The sequence below is a fragment of the Lagenorhynchus albirostris genome, chromosome 1 (assembly GCF_949774975.1).
Source record: "Lagenorhynchus albirostris chromosome 1, mLagAlb1.1, whole genome shotgun sequence".
NCBI lineage: Eukaryota > Metazoa > Chordata > Mammalia > Artiodactyla > Delphinidae > Lagenorhynchus > Lagenorhynchus albirostris.
In genome coordinates this window covers 45,978,130-46,002,987 of record NC_083095.1, presented here as the reverse complement: position 1 = coordinate 46,002,987, position 24,858 = coordinate 45,978,130, and the positions used below count along the sequence as shown (strand labels likewise).

The 24,858-nt window shown below is 38.7% G+C and overlaps 1 protein-coding gene across 2 annotated transcripts in view; it reads right to left on the bottom strand.

The window, feature by feature from the left end:
* The window catches only part of GCH1 (GTP cyclohydrolase 1), a 53,123-nt gene that overhangs the window by 9,866 nt on the left and 18,399 nt on the right, over positions 1-24,858 (bottom strand). The window contains exons 2-4 of one of the 2 annotated variants that reach the window (XR_009539209.1): positions 17,037-17,146; positions 5,369-5,424; positions 959-4,315 (exon numbers count right to left, since the gene is read on the bottom strand). Coding sequence is in view for 1 of the 2 variants with exons in the window: in XM_060142334.1 (XP_059998317.1) it covers positions 5,369-5,424; positions 17,037-17,146 (166 nt within the window). In the remaining variant the exon portion in view is untranslated. The remainder of the gene's footprint in view (positions 1-958; positions 4,316-5,368; positions 5,425-17,036; positions 17,147-24,858) is intronic. The other variant, XM_060142334.1, reaches the window with a different exon arrangement.

Below are 24,858 nucleotides of genomic sequence, written 5' to 3'. Positions count from 1 at the left end.
CTTGTCACTATTGAGTAAGATGTTAGCTGTGGGCTTGTCATATATAGCCTTTATTACACAGGCAATGAGATAGGTTGTCTTTCTAATCTGAGTTTTTATCATGAATGGATATTGAATTTTGTCAAATGCTTTTCTACATCTAATGAGATGATTTTATCATTCATTTTGTTAGTATGGTGTATCACATTGATTGGTTTGCAAATGTTGAACCATCCTTGCACCCCTGGAATAAATCCCACTTGATCATAGTGTGTGATCCTCTTAATGAATTACTGATTTCAGTTTGCTAATATATTGTGGATTTTTGCATCTATATTAATCAGGGGTATTGGGCTTGTAATTTTCTTCTTGTAGTGGCCTTGTCTGGTTTGGTATCAGGATGATGTCTTGAACTGAGTTTGGAAGGGTTCCTCTTAAATCTTTTGGAAGAGTTTGGGGAGGGTTGGTGTTAGTTCCAAAGAATGGCTTTGCAGTAAATACTGTATACAATTTATATAGTGTTAGCATCATGATTTTTTTATCATGTCTAAGGAATTAAAAAAATTTTTGACTTCTAAATAGTTGGGTTTTTAATCTTGAATTTCTAGTTTTCTTGTTACACAACAGCCTTTTCAATTTCTTTAAGTTTAAGCTTACCTTTTGGCCAAAATTCTATTACTCTGCTGCGTATATCTTTTTTTGTCCACTTCATAGACTGAGAGGTAATTAGTGTTCCTACTCCTTTCAGGTTTGTCAGTTTCTCTATGCATTTTAGCCAGTTCATGTTTTGTTTTGAACCCATTTGATGAAGATTCATGACCACTTTTATTATACAACCTTCTCAAAATAAGAGGACTCACTTTATCCCCTTTGATAAATTTTGCCTTGATTTTTATTAACATTTTATTATTTTAAAAGGGGGACATGGTTGGATACTAGATTTAACCCAGTGGACAGCTTATTTAAATAGCCTACTTACTGGTCTTATAACATCTGTGCTCGATCCTCTGTTTTCTCTTGCATTATTACGCTTTCTCTCCTCTTCCTCCTCTGGCAACTGGGAAAGTAATCTGGTGATACTTTTGCAGGAAGAACCCATGGATGGTATAATTTAACCCTTGCAAACCTTCGAAGTGTTTCTGATGCCTTCATATAACTTGACAAGCTAGACTTGACACTGGGCTGCAAATTCTCAAGTGTGGCTAGAGCAAAAAGTGAAAGAAGAGCAAGAATACAGCCAGATCACAGTGGGACTTGTCAGCTAAGGTAAGAAGCCTGAACTTTATTAATGCTGCCCCTTCGCAGCTCCATAGCTTTTGTCAAATCCACACTTGCGAAAGAACATCCTAGCAGCATATGAGAGCAGATTTAGGGATCCTAAGAGATGAGAGGACAGGAGTTAGGAGTTTAACACATGACCCAGGAGGAACATGAAGGCCCAGAGAGTGGCAGCGAGGATAGCAAGAAGGCAGCATGGTGATGATGTGAGGGAAGTGGAGGTGTTACAGGGGGTCAGTGAGCATACAACAGCAATGGATGGATTCCCCCTTACTCCTTGACCCAAAATACATTTCCAGATGAAGCAAATATCTAAATATAAAAATAAAGCCATAAAAATAACCCAAAAATACATGAGTTTATGGTTACATAGGTTTTAAACTTCATGAAAAATACTACTAGAAAACAGACAAATGACAAGCCTGGACAAATTATTTGTAGCTTTAATATTCAGAGAGCTCATACAGATCAGTAATAAAAAGACAACCCAATGGAAAAATTAGCAAAGACTAAGAGCAGGAAGTCCCTGAAAAAAATCAGCCTCACACGATTAAATGCAAATTAAAACAACAGGTACCATTTTTTACTTACCTGTTTGGGTTTCACACTCTTCAATGTTTGCCAGTGTTGGCAAAAGGGTAGAGAAACACACACCTTTAATCTATTATTAGAGTATAGTTCAGTATGATCTTTTCTGGAGAGCAATTTGGTAATATCAAAAAGTTAGCTAACCTTAACCCAGCAAATCCAACCCCAATCTTACAGACTCAGAGTAAGGAAATAGATAAGGATGTGTTCACCAAAGTTCTTCTTTTTCCCATTTTTGACAGTAGTCTCAAACTGTAGGCTATACTTATATCAAAGACTGGTTAAATGAATTATATTAAAGAAATACTATGTAGCCATTAAAAGGAACTTTTTTAGACTAAAAGACGTCCAAGGAATTTCAAGGTACTTTAAGTTTTTAAAAAAAGTAGTATAGAATATAGGATATGATCCCCTTTCGCCTTGTTTAGCTAGTAGTTTTAAGGCTACATGTTTGTGTTTGCACTGAAATCTTCCAGAAGGATAGTGAAAGATCTCTAGTGGGGAATGGAAATAGGAAAGAAAAGTTTTCCCTCTACTCACTCACTTGTATTTACGTTTCACTGGTATGTTACTTTTATAGCATAGAGACACAAGAAAATGTTCCCTTTGTAATCTAATGTTCCCTTTGTGATCTAATCTACGCTTGTTCACTATCTCCCAGTCACCTCTGCCTAAATCTCTTGTATCAATCAACCTGCTCCCCATCCACTGGGAGATGCCTTGCTCCTACCCTCTGATTTGCCTTTGTTTAGGCATTAACTATACCTACAGGAATTTCTCTTCCGTTCAGAATTCTGTTCAGCTCTACCTCTGGGTCTCCTCAGTCCTGCCTGGCCACAGCCATCTTGGCTTCTCTGAACTCAGACCTCCTAACCAGGCACGTCTGTGGCACCTGCTGCCGAGTGCTGTCCACTCTCCTTGAGGGCAGTGGCTCTGTCCTACTTCCCTCTAGCAGCCATGATAACTGGCACATTGTCCTTTCACAGGTGCCCAACAGTTGAACCATGGCTACCTGAGGCACTACAAGTCTATATTCAAGATTTAATTGTGTTCACTCAATTTTCTAATTCAAGAAAATGAATACATGTTCAATGGATTTTCAGCAACAGAAGGAATTTCTATTCAAACTAAATTTACTCTAGAATTCTACTAGAGTTAAACCAGATCAACTCACTTTTGGCATTTTTCTTGTTACTTAAAGCTTTACTGTTTGATATTTGACTTCCCTGGCACTGAAAGGTCATCCGTTTAAAGGCAAGCATATAACAAACTTCACATACAAGATTAAAATGAGCAGTGAAGTTTTGCTAAGACATTTAGCCTTATTTATTCCTCTTCATTCCCTAAATAGTCCAACTTCTTATAAGGAATAAGCAGTTGGATAATATCTTAGTCTCCTGTTTCATTTAATAGACCCTTTATTCAAAATTTTTACAAAATATCTGAGTTCAGTTCTTTGGTTTACTGCTCCATTTTTTTCCCTTACATTTTAATCCTATTAGTGTAAGGACAAATCCCCATGCTAATAATTAACTCCTTTGTTCATAAAAGCTTAATTATTGGAGAGCTTTTCCTTTCACTAGGAAAGGAAATAACCAAAGGCTATTCCCTTCTACCCCCAAGTCACCACTTTTTCCAAGATCTCACTAGATTACTCTCGAATCCATTTCTATAAAGTGTTACCCACGGCCTACATAGTGTGGTCTTCTAGAGAAGACTGCTTACATTAAGACCATGGCCGAGTGTGGTCTGCCAAGTTTTTATAATATGAAGACTGTCTATGCTACACCTTTCACACGTGGGCAGTCTGATACAGGCAGGAGCAGTGCCAGGATTTCTATATAAGGTGGAGGATTAGCCATCTTGCTGGAAGAGGGGGGACCAGGGGAGTGAGCCTACAGCTGTGTTTGCACAGCAAGCCTGCTGATCTTAGACTATGTATTATAAAACGGTAAGAATAACCAATTATAATAAAGACACTTGTATTCAGCTGGTATAACTTTATCGCTTGGGAGTAAGTTATTGGAGAGGAGGTTGCTAATAGAAATTATAATAAGGTTGATTACCCCCATCACCACCAATACAATTTTTCAGCCACTCCTTGGCACTGCCATTGGGTACAGATCACTGAAAGGCACCAACATGTTTGCATTTGTATTAAGAGCCTGATTGCAGTGAAGCAATTATATTTATGATGTAAGAACATCCTTTCATGCTACCAAGTAGTCCTGTCTGGTAGTGAGATTGCCAAGTAGGAATGAAACTAGGGAAACTAGTCAGAAACTAGGGAAGTTAAATTTCTCTCTTCTACCTACTTTCTTCTTAACCCCTAGAAGAAATGAGTAAGAAAGAAGAAGTGAAAACAACGTAAAACGAACAGCTGTGGAGAGCAGGCATCAGATTGCAGGGGCGGTGTTTACAGAGTCCAACACAGAATTGAAAAAGATCTGGACCACCATTTCAGGATTGTCTAAGTGGAGAAGAAGCAGGAACATATCAGAGCCACAGATGTCAGTTGGTCACAAAGGTATGTTTATTCCAATTTTGATATGGTCACTTTCACCTCAATCAAGTTATCCAAACTTAGCTTGGTTTATTTTTAGAAGGACGGGGACTCTTGATGTCATTTCATTACCTGCTCCTTCATTTTAACTCTCCTTTAACATATACACCTCCCAATATTTCCCCATCACCCACAACTCGCTAACTCTATACAAGGAAACTACACAAAAGGGTATTTAGGTCTAGTCCCCAATATTTTATTGTCCCTATCAGAGATATATGAACACTGACCCTCAATTTGACTTCTAGTTAAACACAGGAGACCATGCTTGTATATATCACCACTCTTTCCTAAAACTCAAAAATGGTAGCAAAGGCCAGAACCCACAGGATAAAGAATGAAAAAAGACTGTAGCAGAAAGAGAAATAGAGAGTTAGTATTGTCTCAGAATAGAGCTGAGGGCGGGGGAAAAAAGCTGAAAAAGCCAAGGAAGGCATGGTCTTGGGTCTATAGAAGCAACGGAGCCAGACATAAACCAACTGGCCCTACAGGATGCAGAGATGTGTGGAGGTACCCAAGTGGAAGGCAGGGTTAAGGCCCCCACTTCAAAGAGCAGTGCAGTTAGACCTCTGTGCCGGTTTCCTCTCCCCCGCAGTTAGCTAAACCACCCTTAAAGAATGGGGGCGGAACTGAATGCACCCTCAGGTCCTCTCCAGTCGGCGAAGGCTCTACTGAGAGAAGTGTGAGGTAAGGCTTCAAGGATGTGCAGGTGGGAGGTGGAGAAGGCAGGCAGGCAATAGGGGAGCGAGAAGGAAAGGGCATTTGTGTTTTCAGGTCCTCTTAGTCTGTCTTAGACTATACTTAGTGTCTATATATTGTCTCTGCAACTATAAAGTAAGTTGGAATGTACCTTCCAAGTTAGATCCACATTGATCAAGAGACAAAGCCTGATAAGATTCTCACCATGTAGGGGCAGGTCCTATAAACCTGTCATCTTATTCACTACACAGTCATACTTACCTAGCAAGTTTGCTGAGGCCAAGAACTTGCTTGTTAGGAAGATAACCGATATGGACCTTCAGAGAAGAGACAGAAATCACGAGCTAAGTGAAAACACAGTACTTCTTTGTGACGAAAGGAAACATAATACAGTATACTTACAGTGCGGTTCAACACAATGAAAACATATTTTTAAAACATCTAGAAGCTTTAAGACATAGAAAATGAAGCACTTACATAAGCAGTTAAAAAATCACAAATTAAGTAAAAGGAAAATAAGAATGACTATTAGTAAAATGACAAATTTGAAGTATAGTTGTGGTATTTCCTGGTGAAGTTAAGCTCTTGATACAATTCTTAAAATCTTTCCTCTGTTGAGGGGAAACTTTCTCAGGAAAATGCTAATTAACCCACAGCAACATTAAAATGTAGCTAAGAAAACCTCCTTTAAATGGCTGAAACTGTAAGTATAACTATTGCCATTCTACACATCATGGTGGCCTTAAAAACCTTGCCCTGTTGCACAGAAAGAGGGTCTCTGTGCTCTTTGTCATCCTGGGCAGTCCCATTTCTAAGCTGCTAGAGAACACCATCCTCCTGACAGGAAGAAAAGGACACGGCTACAAGTTGTGACTCAGAAAAAATCTGGATCCTAAGGCCTAAGTTCTTGTAGGACTTACTATAAGGCAAAGCCATTTCTATAATCTTAAAAAGCACTGATTAATATCTAATATGAAAAAGTTACATGTCTTTCAGCCAAGTGTTAAGTATGAGAGAATATTAGTTCTCCAAAAAGATTAATAAATGGTCACTTATAGGCAATCAATTTAAGTAATATAAAATTTTCAACTCATTTGCATCATGGTTTGCCAGCATTTGTTGCATTTGTTCACCTAATATTTACTGTACACTTGAATAATCCAGGAGTAATTAGTGGTTTTTTCCATCTATTAGGCACTATGCTTTGGGAGTCTGAGAATACCAATTCATTGCCTTCCTGCTCAGCAGAAGGAGAAAGTTAAATAGCACCTGAACATTGGGTATGTCAAAGAAAAATCAGAGTTGAAACTTTCCCATAGAACCAAGGTACAGAGTACCACTTGACATTTATACACTTATATACAGAGCTATAATTTATTTGTTTATAGTATTTTTAGTCTTCCCAAAGATCCTGTCATTTAAATGGTCACTTTTTACTTTTTTTGGCCACGCCGTGTGGCTTGTGTGATCTTTGCTCCTTGACCAGGGATCGAACCTGGGCCCTTCGCAGTGAAAGCGTGGAGTCCTAACCACTGGACCACCAGGGAATTCCTGTAAATGGCCACTTTAGGCAATCATCACTGAACAGTATGTTTAAAAACCGAGTTAGTAAGAACACAGACACAGAAGTAATCAGAGCAGAAGGTAGGAGGATATAGTGGAGAGAGGCTGAGTACAGGCTCAAGTTCCTGGGTCTGACCCCAGCCAAGTCACTAACTCCCTATGTCCTCTTGGACAATTCACAGCTTCCTGGGCCTGGTATTCTCACTTAAAATAAAAGGTAGCCATGAGCTCAAAGGTTCCCTCATTTCTGAAAATACACAGCCCTGCTGTCACGGCCCAGCATCATTAGTTGTGTGACTACCAGACCATATATGCCTCCTCATGTGACGGAATACAGAATCCTCAGCACCCCAATGAACTACTCTTGTCAAATATGTTTAATCTTAAACTTAGGAAGTTTTAGATCTAATCCAGTTTATAGAAAAATGCAGAGATTGAATGGAGCAAATCCAGAAACTGAGACACGCTACAGAGCAACTGGCCTAGTTTCTCAGGTAAAGAACGTCATTGGGGTGGGGATGGAGGTGGGGCTGGCAGAGGAGACTACTGTAGATTAAGAGACTTAAGATGCATAACAACCAAATGCAATGTGAGTGCAAATGTGTAACCCTTATTTGGATTCTGGTTTAAACCAACAAGCCAGCTGAGACACCTGGAAACATGTAAATATCAGTTATTAGATGCTATTTAGGAACTACTGTTACTTTTGTCTATGGCAGTGCTACTGAGGATAAGTAAGAATATTTTAGAGATAGGTATTAATGATTAGTAATGAAGAGTCGTGTTGTCTATATCATACTTCAATATATTGAAGGATTTACTGCCAACTTTTTAGGTTGATAATCAAATCAGTCATGTTTCTTAAAAAAAATCCTTATCTTTTAGAGAAATATGCTGGAAGAAATTATAGAAAAAAACAATGTTATCTAGGATTTGCTTCAAAATAGTCCAGTGGGGACGTATATAGAACAAGATTGGTCCTTTACTGATAACTGTTGAAACTGGTTGATGGGAACATGGAACGTTATATACTAATATACCTATTCTTAGATATGTTTGAAATTTTCTGTAATAAAAGGTTTTAAGAAGAGATACCACTACATACACATCAGAATACTAAACTTAAAAAGACTGAAAGTGCCAAGTGTTGATGAGGATGTGAAGTGACTAGGACTCATGAGAGTATATGAAATGTAAACTGGTACAACCAATTTGGAAAACCAAAAGTCTGTATTTAATAAGTTGAACACAGGTATACCCTGTATCCCTGTACATCCACTCCTAGGTATATTCCAATGGAAATGCATGCAAGAGGAGGATCAAGGTGGCAGAGCAGAAGGACGTACAGCTCATCTCCCCCAACAGGCACATCAAAAATCCATCTACACCTGGAACAATTCATGCAGAAAACCAACTGGAAACTGGCAGATTTCTTATAACTTTGGTTATATAAGAAAGTTCTCTGTGTAACCAGGTAGGATGAGAAAAAAAAAAAGGCATCAGGACAGGACCAGTGCCCCTGGGAGGGATCTGTGAAGGAGGGAAGGTCCACAGGGGCAGGCCCAAGCCCTGAGGGGCCCCCTTGCCTGCTGGGAGGTTTGCTGGAATAGACAGAAGGGCTAGAGGGGCCTGGACTCTGCTTGCAAGGAGTGAGCGAGCCGGCTGGCCAGCAATCGGGAGAGAGGGCACCTCTGGCTTCCACCTGGCCACACTTCCAGTCCAAAACGCTTGCCAGGGCTGGGAGGGGTGCTGCTAGTATACACAGGGCTTAGGCACTGAATCCCGGATGGACAAGTCCTGAGAGAGGACCCAGCCTAGCTGCAAAGAGATAGTCCAGAGGGCCTGGGGTGTGGTCTGGGCCAAAACTCAAAGTGCACTGTCAGCATTCACATGGTAGGGGCAGTCCAGCCATGGCAGACTTGGTCAGCACACACACTGGGTGGCACCACAGAAACGTCTTGGGTGGACAGCCTCTGGGGAGGAGTAAACAGTGGCTCACTACCTGCCAGGAGCACTCCAGGTCCGCCCACCCCCACACTACAGCTCCGTGCCAGATCTGGGGCAGATAGGTCCTGGAAGAGGCCCACCAGAGGCAGCCCAGGTCCCAGGCAGCAGCACAAGCACCTGGCTTCCTGCAGTCATCACACCCTGGCCCCCCGCACCAGCCCACTCCACAGCACAGCCTAGAGCTAGGCCTGGGATGAACACAACGGAGAAAGGGTCATGGCCTTGGGCTGCTGCTGAGCAGAGGTGTGGACACCTGTGTGGGCGGTGCCTGGGTTCACTGTGACCATGTGGGCTTCACCTGCTTCAGCAGCCACATGCTTTGAGACAGGGCATGCATTCAAGGAACATGGAGCCTTACTGAACCTGACCCTCTGGGCTTCTGCTCCAACAACTGGGGAGCACAGCCCACCCCGTGTGTGACAGCCACGGAGCAAAGACGAGGCCCCACCCGACATCCAGCTCAGGCTCTGGACACACCACCAATCACATCCGCTATCAGGAGGATGACGGCCAGTACACTTTGAGGAAAGACGTGGCTGGCATGCATACCAAAAACAGCCCTTGCATCAAAAATACTGGACTCACACAGTCTACGCAGGGACACTCCCACATTAAAACACCCCTTCAAGACCACAGCAGATTAACTTTATGAATTTAGGAGAAACAGTTAAGTAAAATGAAAAAGCAGAGGAACTATTCCCAATTAAAAGGACAAGAGAAAGCCCCTGAAAGAACTAATAATGAAACAGGCTTTACCAGCCAACTAGACCCCAAGTTTAAAATATAGGTAATAAAAATGCTAAAGGATTATAGATAGAAATGCAGATCACTATAATGGAACTAGAAACTATAGAGGAACCAATCAAAATTAGGTAACTCAATTCCCAAGATAAAAAACAATCTAGAAGCAATAAAACAGAACAAATAAGTGATCTGAGAGAGAGAATAATGGAACTCATCCAATCAGAACAGCAGATGGAAAGACAAACAAACAAAAAAGAAAGCACCATATGAGAACTATGGGATAATATAAAGGGTGCCAACCAACTCGTAACGGGTTTCAGATGGAGAAAAGAGAGATCAAAAATGTATCAGAAATTATGGCTTAAAACTTTCCATACCTAAAGAATGAAATACATTCAGGTATAGGAAGGATAGAGGGTTCCAAACAAGATGAACACAAATAGACCCAGACCAAGATATATCATAATTAAAGTGGCAAAAGTTAATGTAAGGATTCTAAAGGCAGCAAGAGAAAAACAGTTACAAGGGAACCCCCATAAGGCTAGCAGCAGATTTCTCTGCAGAAACTTTGCACGCCAGAAGGGAGTGGCATGATATATTCAAAGTCCTGAAAGGGAAAACCCTGCAACTCTACCCAGCAAGAATATAATTTAGAATAGGAGAGAGAAAGAATTTCTCGGACAAGCAAAAACTAAAAGAATTCAGCAATACTAAACCTACCCTTAAAGAAATATTGAAAGGTTTTCTCTAAATAGCAGAGAAGCAAGAATCTATAGGGGGACTTCCCTGGTGGCACAGTGGTTAAGAATCCACCTGCCAGTGCAGGGGACACGGATTCGAGCCCTGGTCTGGGAAAATCCCACATGGCTTAGCGGAGCAGCTAAGCCCGTGCGTCACAACTACTGAGTCTGTGCTCTAGAGCCCATGAGCCACAACTACTGAAGCCTGCGCGCCTAGAGCCCGTGCTCTGCAACAAAGAGAAGCCACCGCAATGAGAACCCCGCGCACCGCAACTAGAGAAAGCCTGTGTGCAGCAATGAAGACCCAATGCAGCCAAAATTAAATTAATTTTTAAAAATGTTCTCAATTTAAAATAAAAGAATCTATAGGATAGGGGAAAATCACAATAGGAAAAGCAAATATATGGAACTTCCCTGGTGGTCCAGTGGTTAAGAATCCACCTTCCAATGCAAGGGATGTGGGTTCGATCCCTGGTCAGGGAACTAAGATCCCACATGCCACAGGGCAACTGAGCCCATGCTCCACAACTAATGAGCCTGTGTGCTGCAGCTACAGAGCCTATGCGCTCTGGAGACTGTGTGCCACAACTACAGAGAAGCCCAAGCGCCGCAATGAAGAGCCTGCATGCCGCAATGAAAGATCCCACATGCTACAACTAACACCTGATGCAGCCAAAAATAAAATATAAAAAAAAAAAAGAAAAGCAAATATATAAAAGGACTGAAAATCACTTAAATAAGCCAGTACATAGATTAAAAAACAATAGCTGAATCACTGTGCTGTACACCTGAAACTAAGATGACATTCATTGTAAATAAGGTTTACACTATTTACACTACAAAAAAAAATCCAAAAAATTTGTAAATGCAATTATAACTACAATTAACAGCAAAAGAATAAACATTAAGATGTAAAATGGGACATCAAAGCCATAAAATATGGGAAAGGAGAGTATAAAAATGTAGATCTTTTAGAACATGTTCAAACAGATGATATGACTATCAGTTTAAAGCAAGTAGATATAGTTATGGGTCAACATACTTGAAAACCAGGATAACCACAAATCAAAAACACATGACAGATTCACAACAACCAAAAAGAAAGGAACTCAAGCATAATATAAAAAAGAACCATCAAACCACAAAAGGAAAAACATAAAGAGAGGAACAAAGAAGAACTACAAAATCAACTGGAAAACAAGGTTTCAAATGGCAATAAGTACATACCGATCAATAATTACTTTAAATGTCAATGGACTAAATGCTCCCATCAAAAGACATAGAGTGGCAGACTGAATAAAAAGAAACTAAAATTCGCTGCCTACAAGAGATTTACTTCAGGGCAAGATACACACACAGATTGAAAGTGAAGGGATGAAAAGAGATATTTCATCCAAATAGAAATGACAAGAAAACAGAGGTAGCAATATTCATATTGGACAAAATAGACTTTAAAACAGAGTCCATAAAGAAAGACAAGGACATTATATAATAAAGGGATCAATACAAGAAGAGGATATTATACTCATTAACATATATGCACCCATTTTGGAATACCTAAATATATAAAAATACTAACAAAGGGAGAAAGTGACAGGAAAACAATAATAGTAGGAGACTTTTAACACCTCACTGACATCAATGTATGGATCCTCCAGACAGAAAATCAATAAGGCAACAGAGGTCCTAAAATGACACTAGACCAGTTGGCCTTAACTGATATCTATTAGGAAAAAAATTCTTTTCAAGCACACATGGAACATTCCCTAGAATAGACCATATACTAGGTCATAAAACAAACCTCAACAAATTTAAGAGGACAGAAATTATTTCAAGCATCTTTTTTGACCACAATGATATGACATGAGAAATCAACCACAAAGAAAAACAGGAAAAAACAACAACAACAAAAAACACATGGAGACTAAATAATATGCTACTAAAAACCCAATAGGTCAATGATGAAATCAAAGAAGAAATGAGAAAATACCTTGTGACAAACAACAATAAAAACACAACCTTACAAAAATCTATGGAATACAGCAAAAGCAGTTCTAAGAGAGAAGTTCATAGCAATACAGGATTTCCTCAAATAAGAAAAATCTCAAACAACCTAACCTATCACCTAAAGAATTAGAAAAAGAAGAACAAACAAAACCCAAAGTAAGCAGAAGGAAGGAAATCATAAAGATCAGGAAAAAAATAAATAAAATAGAGATTTTTAAAAAATAGAAAAGATCAATAAAACCAAGAACTGGTTTTTTGAAAAGATAAAATAGACAAACTTCTAGCCAGGCTCACCAAGAAGAAAAGAGATAGGACCCAAATATACAAGAAGTGAAAGAGGAGAAATAACAACCAATACTGCAGAAATAACAAAAATAAAAAATAAAAAAAAATAAGACAATACTATAAACAGTTGTATACCAACAAATTGGACAACTGGAAGAAAAGAACAAGTTTCTAGAAACCAATGGCCTGCCAAAACTGAGTCAAGAAGAAAGATAATTTGAACAGACCAATTACTAGAAGTGAAACAGAATCTGTAATAAAAAATTTTAAAAACAAAACCTCCCGGGCTTCCCTGGTGGCGCAGTGGTTGCGAGTTTGCCTGCCGATGCAGGGGACGCGGGTTCGTGCCCCGGTCCGGGAAGATCCCACATGCCGGGGAGCAGCTGGGCCCGTGAGCCATGGCCACTGAGCCTGCGCGTCTGGAGCCTGTGCTCTGCAACAGGAGAGATCTCAACAGTGAGAGGCCCGCATACTGCAAAACAAAACAAAACAAAACAAAACAAAAACAAAACCTCCCTGCAAACAAAAGTCCAGGACTTGATGGCTTCACTGGGGAAATTCTACCAAACATACAAAGAACTTACACCTATCCTTCCCAAACTATTCCAAAAGACTGAAGAGGAGGAAACACTTTCAAATTCATTCTAGGAAGCCACCATCACCCTAATACCAAAACCAAAGACACTACAAATAAAAGAAAATTACAGGCTAATATCTTTGATGAATATAGATGCAAAAATCCTCAACAAAATGTTGGCAAACTGAATCCAATAATACATAAAAAGGATCATACACCATGATCAAGTTGGATTCATTCCAGAGTTGCAAGGATGGTTCAACATACAAATCAATGTGATACACCACGTTAAGAAAAGGAAAGACAAAAACCACATGATTATCTCAATAGATGCAGAAAAATTATTTGATAAAATTCAACATCCACTCATGACAAAAACTCTCACCAAAGTGGATATAGAGGGAACATATCTCAACATAATAAAAGCCATTTACAACAAACCCACAGCCAATATAATACTCAACAGTGTAAAGCTTAAAGCCTTCCTATTAAATTCAGGAACAAGACAATGATGCCCACTCTCACCACTCCTATTCAACATAGTATTGGAAGTCCGAGCCACAGCAATCAGATAAGAAAAAGAGAAAGTACCCAAATTGGAAGTAAAGAGGTAAACTGTCACTATTTTCAGATGACACAGTTCTCTATATAGAGAACCCTAATGACTCCACACAAAAACTATCAGAATAAAAGAAATCAGCAAGGTAGCAGGATACAAGACTAATATACAGAAATCTGTTGCATTTATTTACACTAACAATGAAATATCAGAAAGAGAAAGTTTAAAAATTCTGTTTAAAATCACATCCAATTAAAAAAAAAAACAACCTAGGAATAAATTTAACCAAGGAGGTGAAAGACCTATACGCTAAAAACTATAAAACATTAATAAACTAAGTAAATTGAAGATGATTCAAAGAAATGGAAAGATATCTCATCCTCTTGGATTAGAAGAATTTATATTGTTAAAATGGCCATACTACTCCACAAGCAATCTACAGATTTAATGCAATCCCTATCAAAATACCCATGACATTTTCCACAGAACTGTAACAAGTAATACTAAAATTTATATGGAGCCACAAAAGACCTAGAATTGCCAAAGCAATCCTGAGGGAAAAGAGCAAAGCTGGAGGCATAACCCTCCCAGACTTCAGACAATACTACAAAGCTACAGTAATCAAAACAGCATAGTATTGGCACAAAAACAGACACAAAGGTCAATGGAACAGGATAGAAAGCCCAGAAATAAACCCATATACTTATGGTCAATTAATCTATGACAAAGGAGGCAAGAATATACAATGGAGAAAAGACAATCTCTTTAAAAAGTGGTGTTGTGAAAGCTGGACAGCTACATGTATATCAACGAAATTAGAACACTCCCTCACACTGTACACAAAAATAAACTCAAAATAGTTTAAACACCTAAATATAAGACACAACACCATAAAACTCCTAGAAGAGAACATAGGCAAAACATTCCCTGACATAAGTCATAGCAATATTTTCTTAGATCAGTCTCCCAATGCAAAAGAAATAAAAGCAAAAATAAACAAATGGGACCTAATCAAACTTACAAGCTTTTGCACAGCAAAGAATACCATCGACAAAACAAAAAGACAACCTACCTAATGGGAGAAAATGTTTGCAAACGATGTGACCGACAAGGGGTTAATATCCAAAATATACAAGCAAGTCATACAACTCAATACTGAAAAAGAAACCCAATCAAAAAATGGGCAGAAGGTCTAAACAGACGTTTCTCCAAAGAAGACACACAGATGGCTAACGGGCACATGAACAATGTTCTACATATTAATTATTAGAGAAATGCAAATCAAAACCACAATGAGGTATCACTTCACATTGATCAGAATGACCATCATCAAAAAGTCTACAAATAATAAACGCTGGAGAGGGTGTGGGGAAAAGGGAACCCTCTTACATTGTTGGTGGGAATGTAAATTGGTGCAACCACTATGGAGGTTCCTTCAAAAACTAGAGTTACCATATGATCCAGCAGTCCCACTACTGGGCATATATCCAGAAAAGATTAAAACTCTAACTCAAAAAAATACATGCACCACAATGTTCAGAGCAGCACTATTTACAATAGCCAAGACACAGAAACAAGCCAAGTGTCTATCAACAGACAATTGGTTTAAGAAGATATGGTGTATGTATACAATGGACTACGACTAAACCATAAAAAAGAATAAAGTATTGCCATTTGCAGCAACGTGGGGTGACCTAGAGAATACAATACTAAGTGAATTAAGTCAGACAGAGAGAGACAAATATCATATGATATCACTTATATGTGGAACCTTAAAAATAATACACATGAATGTATAGACAAAACAGAAACAGACTAATAGACATAGAAAACAAACTTATGGTTACCAAAGGGGAAAGGGATAAATTAGGATACAAACTACTATACATAAAATACATAGGTAATAAGGATTTACTGTATAGCACAGGGAACTATATTCTATATCTTATAATAATCTAGAATGGAAAATAACCTGAAAAAAAAATACACACACACACATACAGCTGAATCACTTTACTGTACACCTGAGGCTAATACAATATTGTAAATCAACTAAAATTCAAAAATAAATTAGTGAGTTCCCTGGTGGCCTAGTGATTAGGATTCTGGGCTTTCACTGCCGTGGCCCAGGTTCAATCCCTGGTCAGGGAACTGAGATCCCACATGCTGTGTGGCTCGGTAAATAAATAAATAATAAATATATAAATTCTTTCAGAAAATTAAAAAATAAATAAAAATTTAAAAAAGAAATATATGCATCTGTGCACCAAAAGAATGCTGATAGCAGTACTGTTTGCAATAGCCAAAAACAAAAAAACCACCACCAACAACAACCAAAAAACCCAAACAGAGAGAGAGAGAGGAAACAATACAAATGTCCTCCAAGAACAGAATAAATTGTGGTATGTTTGTACAATGGAATTATATATAGCAATGAAAATATAATGACGGGCAATAACATAACATCAATGACTCTTTCAATATGGAACAAAAGAAGCTAAACACAAAAGAGTACATTCTGTAGACCCCACCTATTTATATATAGTAATTGAAAAACCAGCAAAACTAATCAATCTATACTGTTACAAATCCATATACTAGTTACCTGTGGGGACAAGATGGGTTAGGGATTAACAAGGGGCACAAGGTGAGCTTCTAGGACACTGATAATGTTCTAGTTCTTGATCTGTGAGGTAGTAGGAAGTACCCTAATGATTTGTGCATTTTTCTACGTTTCACTTCTATAAAAAATGAAAAAATACTTTAACAAAAAGATATGAAGCAAATGTTAACACATTAAATTTAGGTGATGGGTGTTTAGATATTCATACCACTATTTCCTATAAGTCTTCCATTTGAAAATTATTAATAAAAAGTCAAAATAAAATAAAATTATACGGGGAGAGGGAAGAGAAAAGGACAACTCTTGGTAACCCACATGTTCTCAAAAGTATGTTTAACTACAGCAAACTAGATAACATTATCTAGCTCACAGATTCATTTTTCCTAAAATAGAAAGGGTTGGAAACAAATTAAACCCACTAATACTATAACCTCTGCCACAAGACATTCTGCAATCATTACTGCTCATGTCATATTATACAAAAGTATATCTTGGATCAAGTCAAAATAAAGGGCAAAGGTTTTCAGAGCCTGCAGCAGCTACCTAAAAAAAAAAAGATGGTCTTTAATCTCATTATTTTAACCTATTAACATGGTATTTACTGTGAAATGCTTGCCCAGAGGGCCTTCTGCTACTTTGTTTTTATTTTGTTAATTTCCAGCTATTAGATTAGTAGGGTTGATAAAGAGTAACTGTTTATGTGTAATTCTAAATATCTGGGATATTAGGAATTAGCAGGTGACAATTTAAAATATAATTATCCTAACTTTAAAACTGTCATTGTGCTTTTAAACACTGTTAGGAGACAACATAGAAAAACTTACCCTTCCAACAAATGGAACTAGATGATGTTCACACATGGAAAACATGTCTATGTCCTTCACAATCACCATCTCATCATGATCTTCATCAAATATAGCATCATTTAGGACATCTGAAATCAGAGGCTTGCTTTAGTAACATTTCCAATTTTATAGTAAGATAAAGAATAGAAAAGCTAACACCCTGTAGGTACATGTAAATTGACAGTCAACATAAGAATGTTAATCCTAACTAAAATATTAATGGCATGCAAATTAAAATTAGTTATTTTTCTCCCACCACATTAGCAAAGTCTTTTTCTTTAAATGGTGGGGAAAATCCTTATGATGTGGTATTACATAAAAAATGCAGGATTACCAATGTATTTGTAGCATAGGAGAGGAAGGGAAAAAGAGAGAGGGAAGAAAGGAGATAGATTATGCAAAACAAAAGAGTGGGTATTTCTAGTGATAGGAATGGTCTACTTTCACTTCCTTCCTTACATTTTCCTGTACCTAACACTTTCTCTATAACAAATGTGTAGAAAACTGTATCTGAGAAAAAACCAATTCTTACCTCTCTGATTGCTGAAGCTAGATCCAGATACCCATAAACTTGACCTCTGTTATTACCACCCCAAAAAATTTTCTATTCTTATAAAATTTTCTAGTTATTGTATGCAAGCATCAGACTCATTCTAAACAGTTGCCTTCCTCCTCCCTTCCTAAGGAAATCAATTCTATAGTTTTTATGTGTGTGCCTGTCCAGGTTGGCTTTGGGTGATGAACAGTGTCTTGTTTAACCTGTGGACTCTGTCATATAGGGCCAGGCTTACAACAGACATTTAGAAACAAAAACTTTATTTTTAAAAACTGCACTCATATCTGAACAGCTTGGCAGACTAGATACATTCAAGTCATCTAGGTATGTGATTTCAAGGATTTGGGGATACCCAATCTACACAGCATGAGACAGAAGGGAAGAGATGAACAGAGCTTTGTAGCCACATACTGCTATTTCCCCTTGGAAAGGCAGGCTGCTGAGTGAGTCACAGGGAAGATGTGCAAATGTCCACCCACACAGCCTGACCTTCAGTGGCTCCGTTGCTACCAGAAGAGAGGCTCACAGATATTGAGTTATCAGTTAACCACAGTTGTCATCCCCCGATTTAGGCTATTCAGAGACATATTTGACTGTGTGATACAGCAGTTATTAGTGTGGTAAACAAAAGTGAACATGTGGGGTTTGGACACAGAGATAAACATGACACCCTGGTTGAGAGAGGCTAAAAAAATCCAGGGAGGAAAAGGCTCAGGGCCATTCTTTAAGTAAATACTCCTCCAAAAGCAGTTTTCTCTTCTGAATACTCTGTCCTAACCTTCAGTCCTATTTTTGAAAGAAGTCCAAAAATAGATCCTCAGTGCTCCCCAAAGTATCTTGGAGTTCTCCATGATTTTAATGTAATGTTACTGCCATGCATAGCTGACTAAATAAAATCTTTAGTCACACAAGGAATCTTCCTGAAAGTAAAAACAAAAAAATTTTTCTTAAAGAACAAAAGAGAATTGTCAAATATAGTAAGTGTTTGTTTGTTTTCTCTGGCAAAAAATGAGAGCATCCCCATTCTAAGCTCTGACAACAACCATATGGCACGTGTTAAATGCTGGCCCTCAAGTTAGGCTTATGTTAGCATCTGGCTCCACTGCTAACTGCAGAACCTTGGGCAAGGCACTCTGTGCCTCAATCTTCTCAGCTATAAAATGGGCATGAAAAAAGTATCTACTTCAGAGAGGTATCCTGAGGATTAAATGAGATAATCCACTTGTGTTTAGAAATATGCAGGTGGGGTATGCGATAGATAATATTATTACTATTACTATAATTAAGATTAAGAGAGTTGCTAAGCTATGTTCCCATGCACATTGATGTACACCAGAATTTAAAAAGCAATAATTTGCTTCTAAGGAACAGACTGCAGAAAAGGAAAAGTAATAAATTTACTATGGAGAAACCTGGCAGACACTACTTTAATCAAATAATTAAGGTTAACTTTACCAGTAATAAGACATACTGATATCATGTAGCTCCTGACATAAGACCATGAGAAGGGCACATCACCTCTGTGGAATTCTTCCCCAAAATCTGTAACTGCAGTCTAATCACCACACAAACTGAGGGACATTCTACAAAATATCTAAAGAAGAACTCTTTTTAAAAAGACATGGAGGGAATTTCCTGGTGGTCCAGTGACTAGGACTCCGCATTCTCACTGCTGTGGGCCTGGGTTCAATCCCTGGTCGGGGAGCTCAGATCCCACAGGCCACGCGGCGTGGCCAAAAAAATAAATAAATAATTTAAAAATAGACATGGAAAGACTAAGGAACTGTCCACGCTAGAGGAGACTAAAGACACATGACAAGTAAAAGCAACAGAAAAACTAAAATCCAAATAAAGCCTGTAGTTTCGTTCATAGTGTTGATGATTGCACCATGGCCATGGGAGATGTTAGCATTAGAGGAAGCTTGGGAAAGGGTATATAGAGAATCTCTCTTACTATTTTTATCATTATTCTGTAAGTCTAAAATTATTTCAGAATAAAAACTTCTAAAAAACACAACAGAGGGACTTCCCTGGTGGCGCAGTGGTTAAGAATCCGCCTGCCATGGGCTTCCCTGGTGGCACAGTGGTTGAGAGTCCGCCTGCCGATATAGGGGACACGGGTTCATGCCCTGGTCCGGGAAGATCCCACATGCCGCAGAGCGGCTAGGCCCGTGAGCCATGGCCGCTGAGCCTGTGCGTCCGGAGCCTGTGCTCCGCAACGGGAGAGGCCACAACAGTGAGAGGCCCGCGTACCACACACACAAAAAAGAATCCGCCTGCCAATGTGCGGGGCACGGGCTCAAGCCCTGGTCCAGGAGGATCCCACGTGCCGCGGAGCAACTAAGCCCGTGCGCCACAACTACTGAGCCTGCGCTCTAGAGCCCACGAGCCACAACTACTGAAGCCCGTGCACCTAGAGCCCATGCTCCACAACAAGAGAAGCCACCACAATGAGAAGCCCGCACAGCGCAACAAAGAGTAGCCCCCGCTCGCCGCAACTAGAGAAAGCCTGTGCATAGCAACAAAGACCCAATGCAGCCAATAAATAAATAAATTTTAAAAAATAAGTTAATTTAAAAAAACACACAACAGAACAATGCCCATCAACTGGAATATATAAGCAATGGAGCACTACTCAGCAATAAGATGGGATAAAATAATGATTCATGTACTAAGATGGTTGAACCTCCGAAGAATTATACTAAGTAAAAGAAGTCAAAGACCTGCACACACAAAAAACGATGTGAGATTCTAGGAAAAGCAAATATAGTGATAGAAAGCAGACAGAAAGTTTACCAGAGACCACAGAGGATTGGCTGCAAAAAGATATGAAGACATTTTTTTTTGGTTGATGGAAACCATCTAAACCTTCGTTGTACTGGTGGCTATGAGTTTGTCAAAATTTAAATTGTGCACATAAAGTTGGTAAATTTTATTGAATATAACTTACACCTTAATAGAGCTAACTTAAAAAAAAAACTGTGGCATAAGGGACTTCCCTGGCAGTCCAGTGATTAAGACTCCACACTTCCACTGCCAGGGCCACTGGTTCTATCCCTGGTTGGAGAAGTAAGATCCTGTGTGCCGCGCAGTGTGGCCAAAAAATAAAAAAAAAAAAAACAAGAAAAGTTTAAAAGCTGTGGTATATTATGAAATCTTTTGTGTAAAAGTCGAAAGGAGATACGAACATATATACACATATATATGCTTATCTTCAAAAGGAAACACTAGAAGAATAAATCAAAAAGCAAATAAAAATGATTACCCATAAAGGACTAAAAGAACAGGCAAAAAGGGATATGATAAAATGAGACATCTTTGAATAAAATTTGTTACATAATTTTGACTTTGAAATCATGTCAATGTTTTACATACTCAAAACTAAACTAAAAAGAAAACAACTAGCGACCCCATACGTTGTGATGCTTTGTGCGATAATGGAGCATTGATGCTTTGCCTCTATCCTATTTCATTAAAATGGATCCAGACTATAAACTTGACCCAGCCTAATCATTTTTCTTCAGTAATGAAGTCTCCCTGCTATATTTATTTATGTTTTGCTCCAACATTATCTGAAAGCTACCATCTGTGGCTAATAAGAACAAAACACTATCATGGATTGTTTTAATTTCCTGTCTGTTATCAGCAGCAAGGAGGTAACCCTGGAAACAAGGATTTATGGTATTCTATTTCCCACTGTTGGTCATAACCAACAAAAGAAACCAAAGCCACCTCCAAAAGTTGAAGGCCTATCTCTAACAACACCACACACAAAAAGTATAAAAGTATACCTTTCTCATGTCATTAATGACTAAGCAATGACAACAAACAACCCTGCTGCGCAGCCACCCCTCAAGCATTTTGTCCCTTCCTGAAAGTGCATTAAGGCAGGCCCACGAATGACCCAAAGTATTTAAGCACCCTCTGAAGCAGAAGTTCTGACTCCCCCAGTGAGCTTGTTAAAACACAAATCCCTGGACCCCACCCCCAGAGCATCCGATTTAGGAGGTTTGGGTGAGCCTGAGAATTTGCATTTTTAACAAGTTTCCAGAAGATGCTAATGCTCCTGGTCTGGGAACCACACTTTGAGAGCCACTGTTTTGAGGTATTCCATGTTCTGTGCTGCTATATAGAATCTTTACATCTTGAAAATGCTCCTACTGATACATCATATATATTAAGGAACACAGACCTGTTTCTGCTGGGGTAAAAGGAAACTCCTAGGGGAAATTCCACACAAAAGGAAAATTATATCTAAGGAACTTTCTTTTGCATGAGTGTTAACAGTAATTAGCACTATCCTGGATGTTTTGTGATCAGCACCAAAAATTAGAGATCTCTGAGGAAGTCAGAATTGCACAGATGATCCATCTTCCTGGAGGACAGCATTTAGACAATGGAAGATGTGGAATGCTGAACATGCATCCATCCTAAGGGACAGGAAAGAGAGAATGGGGTCTGCTTACTGGTTTTCGAATTAAGAGAGAACAAGACGCAGAGAGTGAGACCTAACAAGGCATCAGGCCTCTTCGCTCTTGGCTGGAATTAAATCAACTCAAGGGGCTAACAAAGATAAGCCCACCTGATTTAGTGGAGAAAGATCTGAATCACTGGCCCAAACCCTCTAACATTAGAGCTGCCTCAGCCAGCATAGAGTACTTACTTCATTGTACTTCCTGGTACCACTTATCTGTATTGATTTCTCCCAACCTTGGAGGTAAGTGTTGTAGCTGAAGGCTTTGGAGTTTCCACACAATACCCTACACACCATGCACAGAGCCAGAGCTAAACAGAGATCTTCCATTTTATCTAATTAATATCTCAGTCTTTATCCTGTGATTTACTTCCTTAAACTAGAAGACTCCAAAGAAACTCATGTGGCCAAGGGAACATAAGAATTCTCATTGCAACATTATTGGTAATAACAAATATTAGGAATTTAAATGTGCATCAGAAGAACAATTACACATCTTACTTAGAAAAGCACTAAAACCATTAACTAAGGTATCTCTTCCCTGTGAGTAGCAGTAACCTTCGACCAAGATGTGTGCTTGATTATCCCTTGTCAAAATCACATATGTACTGACCTCCCCGCTTACCGCTTCAGAACAGTTCTCAAAGTTCTCTGAGAGACTGTCTCTCAGGTTATAATCCTCAGGTTGGCTCAAATAAAATTTTCCATTTCTTACTTAGATTGACTATTGATTAATTTTTTTCATTGACAAGAGTATATCCATTTAAATGAAGTAGAAACAATACTACTTGTTGTTTGTGGATACACACATAAAATGAAAGTAAAAACATAGGCATGAGAGTAAGAGATCAAATTCAGGATAGTGGTTAACTCTGCACAGGGAGGCTAGCAGGATCAGAAAGAGATAACTATGAGCTTTATCTGTATTTTTTAAAGCAATTATAGCAAAATATTAAGGTTTGCTAAAATTGGATGAATGTTGGCTAAATTAGTTCTTTATACCTTTTCTTGTATATTTGAGATATTTCATTAATTAAAAAAAAAGATTTTTTAAACTGAGGAGTTCATACACATGCTGGTGTTTTGTTTTTTTCCTGAAAGAAAAGCAAGCAACTGAGGTTACCCTTGCACAAGACTGGGGCTAGAGAAGGATTCCACAGGAAAGACACAGCCTGCTTCACGCAATGCTGCAAATGCCTTCAGAAACCTCCCTAAATCACATTCTGCAATTAAAACAAAGGCTTCTGCCCTGAGTGTGGCACTGAAACTTTTTGCTTTCTACCTCCTGTTTGAAAAGTTTGTCCTATAAGTACGAGCAACATTAAAACAAATTAAAAGAGAAAAGAAAATCACTATCTCTGCTTTCATTTCCATCATGGTAATACACCTCTTGTTAGTATTCCAACAGGCACAGCTTTTTGCACTTAACAAGACAGAGCTAACATTTGTAAACTGGCCAAAATAAGCATGAACCCGAATATTCCACAGACTGACATAATGACAGAAACTAAGATGACTTTAGACAACCATTCGCACCATCTGCTGAAGTAGGCAGAGCTGCTGCACAGCTCTGATATCCTCCATGAACGTACTTCATAAACTGCAAGTTTGTCAGCAGGAAAGATCCAGTGCATTGCAAAGAAAGTCAAAGTTTGGTTATTTGGGAAATTTTCCTTCCTGCCATCCTTGGCAGAGATAAATTCCCATGTTGCATCTAAGCAACTAAAATATAGCTAAGACAACATGAATGGACCTTGAGGGCATCATGCTAAGTGAAATAAGTCAGACGGAGAAAGACAAACAGTGTACGATCTCACATGTGGAATCTAAAAAAGCTGAACCTGTAGAAACAGAGTATAATGGTTACAAGAAGCTGGGAGGGTGGAGGAAATGGGAAGAGGTTAGTCAAAGAGGACAAACTTCAAGTTAGAAGATGAATAAATTCTAGGGATTTAACACACAGCTTTTTAATTATAATTAACAATACTGTATTAAATATTTGAAAGTTGCTAAGAGAGTAGATCTTAAAAGGGTGGTAATCATATTGCAACATATAAGTGTATCAAATCAATACATTGCATATCTTAAATTTATACAATGTTACATATCAATTATATCTCAATAAAGCTGGGGAAAAAATACATTGCCAAGGCTATGGAAATAAATGTGCTAGCTGCCCTCAACAGAGTATTGATATGCATGTTTCAGCAAATACAGCAGCAGTATGCTCTTCCCATCCTCGCAGCAGCCGTTTTCATGAACACAACATCTCTCCCTGAGAGACAAGTTTCATATATGAAGTTAATTAAGACCTTTTCCTTGATCACAACAGCAATGTTTGTTACAGTTTATCTATAAGACATTAAAACACTGAAATGAGAAAATGGAAGCACATAAAATCTCTCTACCCACAATTACTTAACTGGCTCTTAGGGAACCACAGCCACAGTAGTTCAAGAAGTATAGTATGGTAAAGTAGAAGGAATGAGTTAAAAGAGTCCAGAGACCCGAGTTCTCTTTCAAGCTCTGTGCCGACTGTGCCGTGGGTGGCAGGGTCCTCACAAGTAAGAGGATGGTTTTGAAAAAGGAATTCAACATGACTCCCAGGTTCCTGGTTTGCACAAGTCTGCGAGTGTTGGAGATCAATGCCAAATTACAACAGGATTACCCTCCCGCTCCACTGGGCAGCTTCTGAGACGTGCACAGCAACGGCTAGTGGCTTTCTGTACTGAGGAAGACAAAAGCACCTGTTTTAAACTATTCAGATTTAT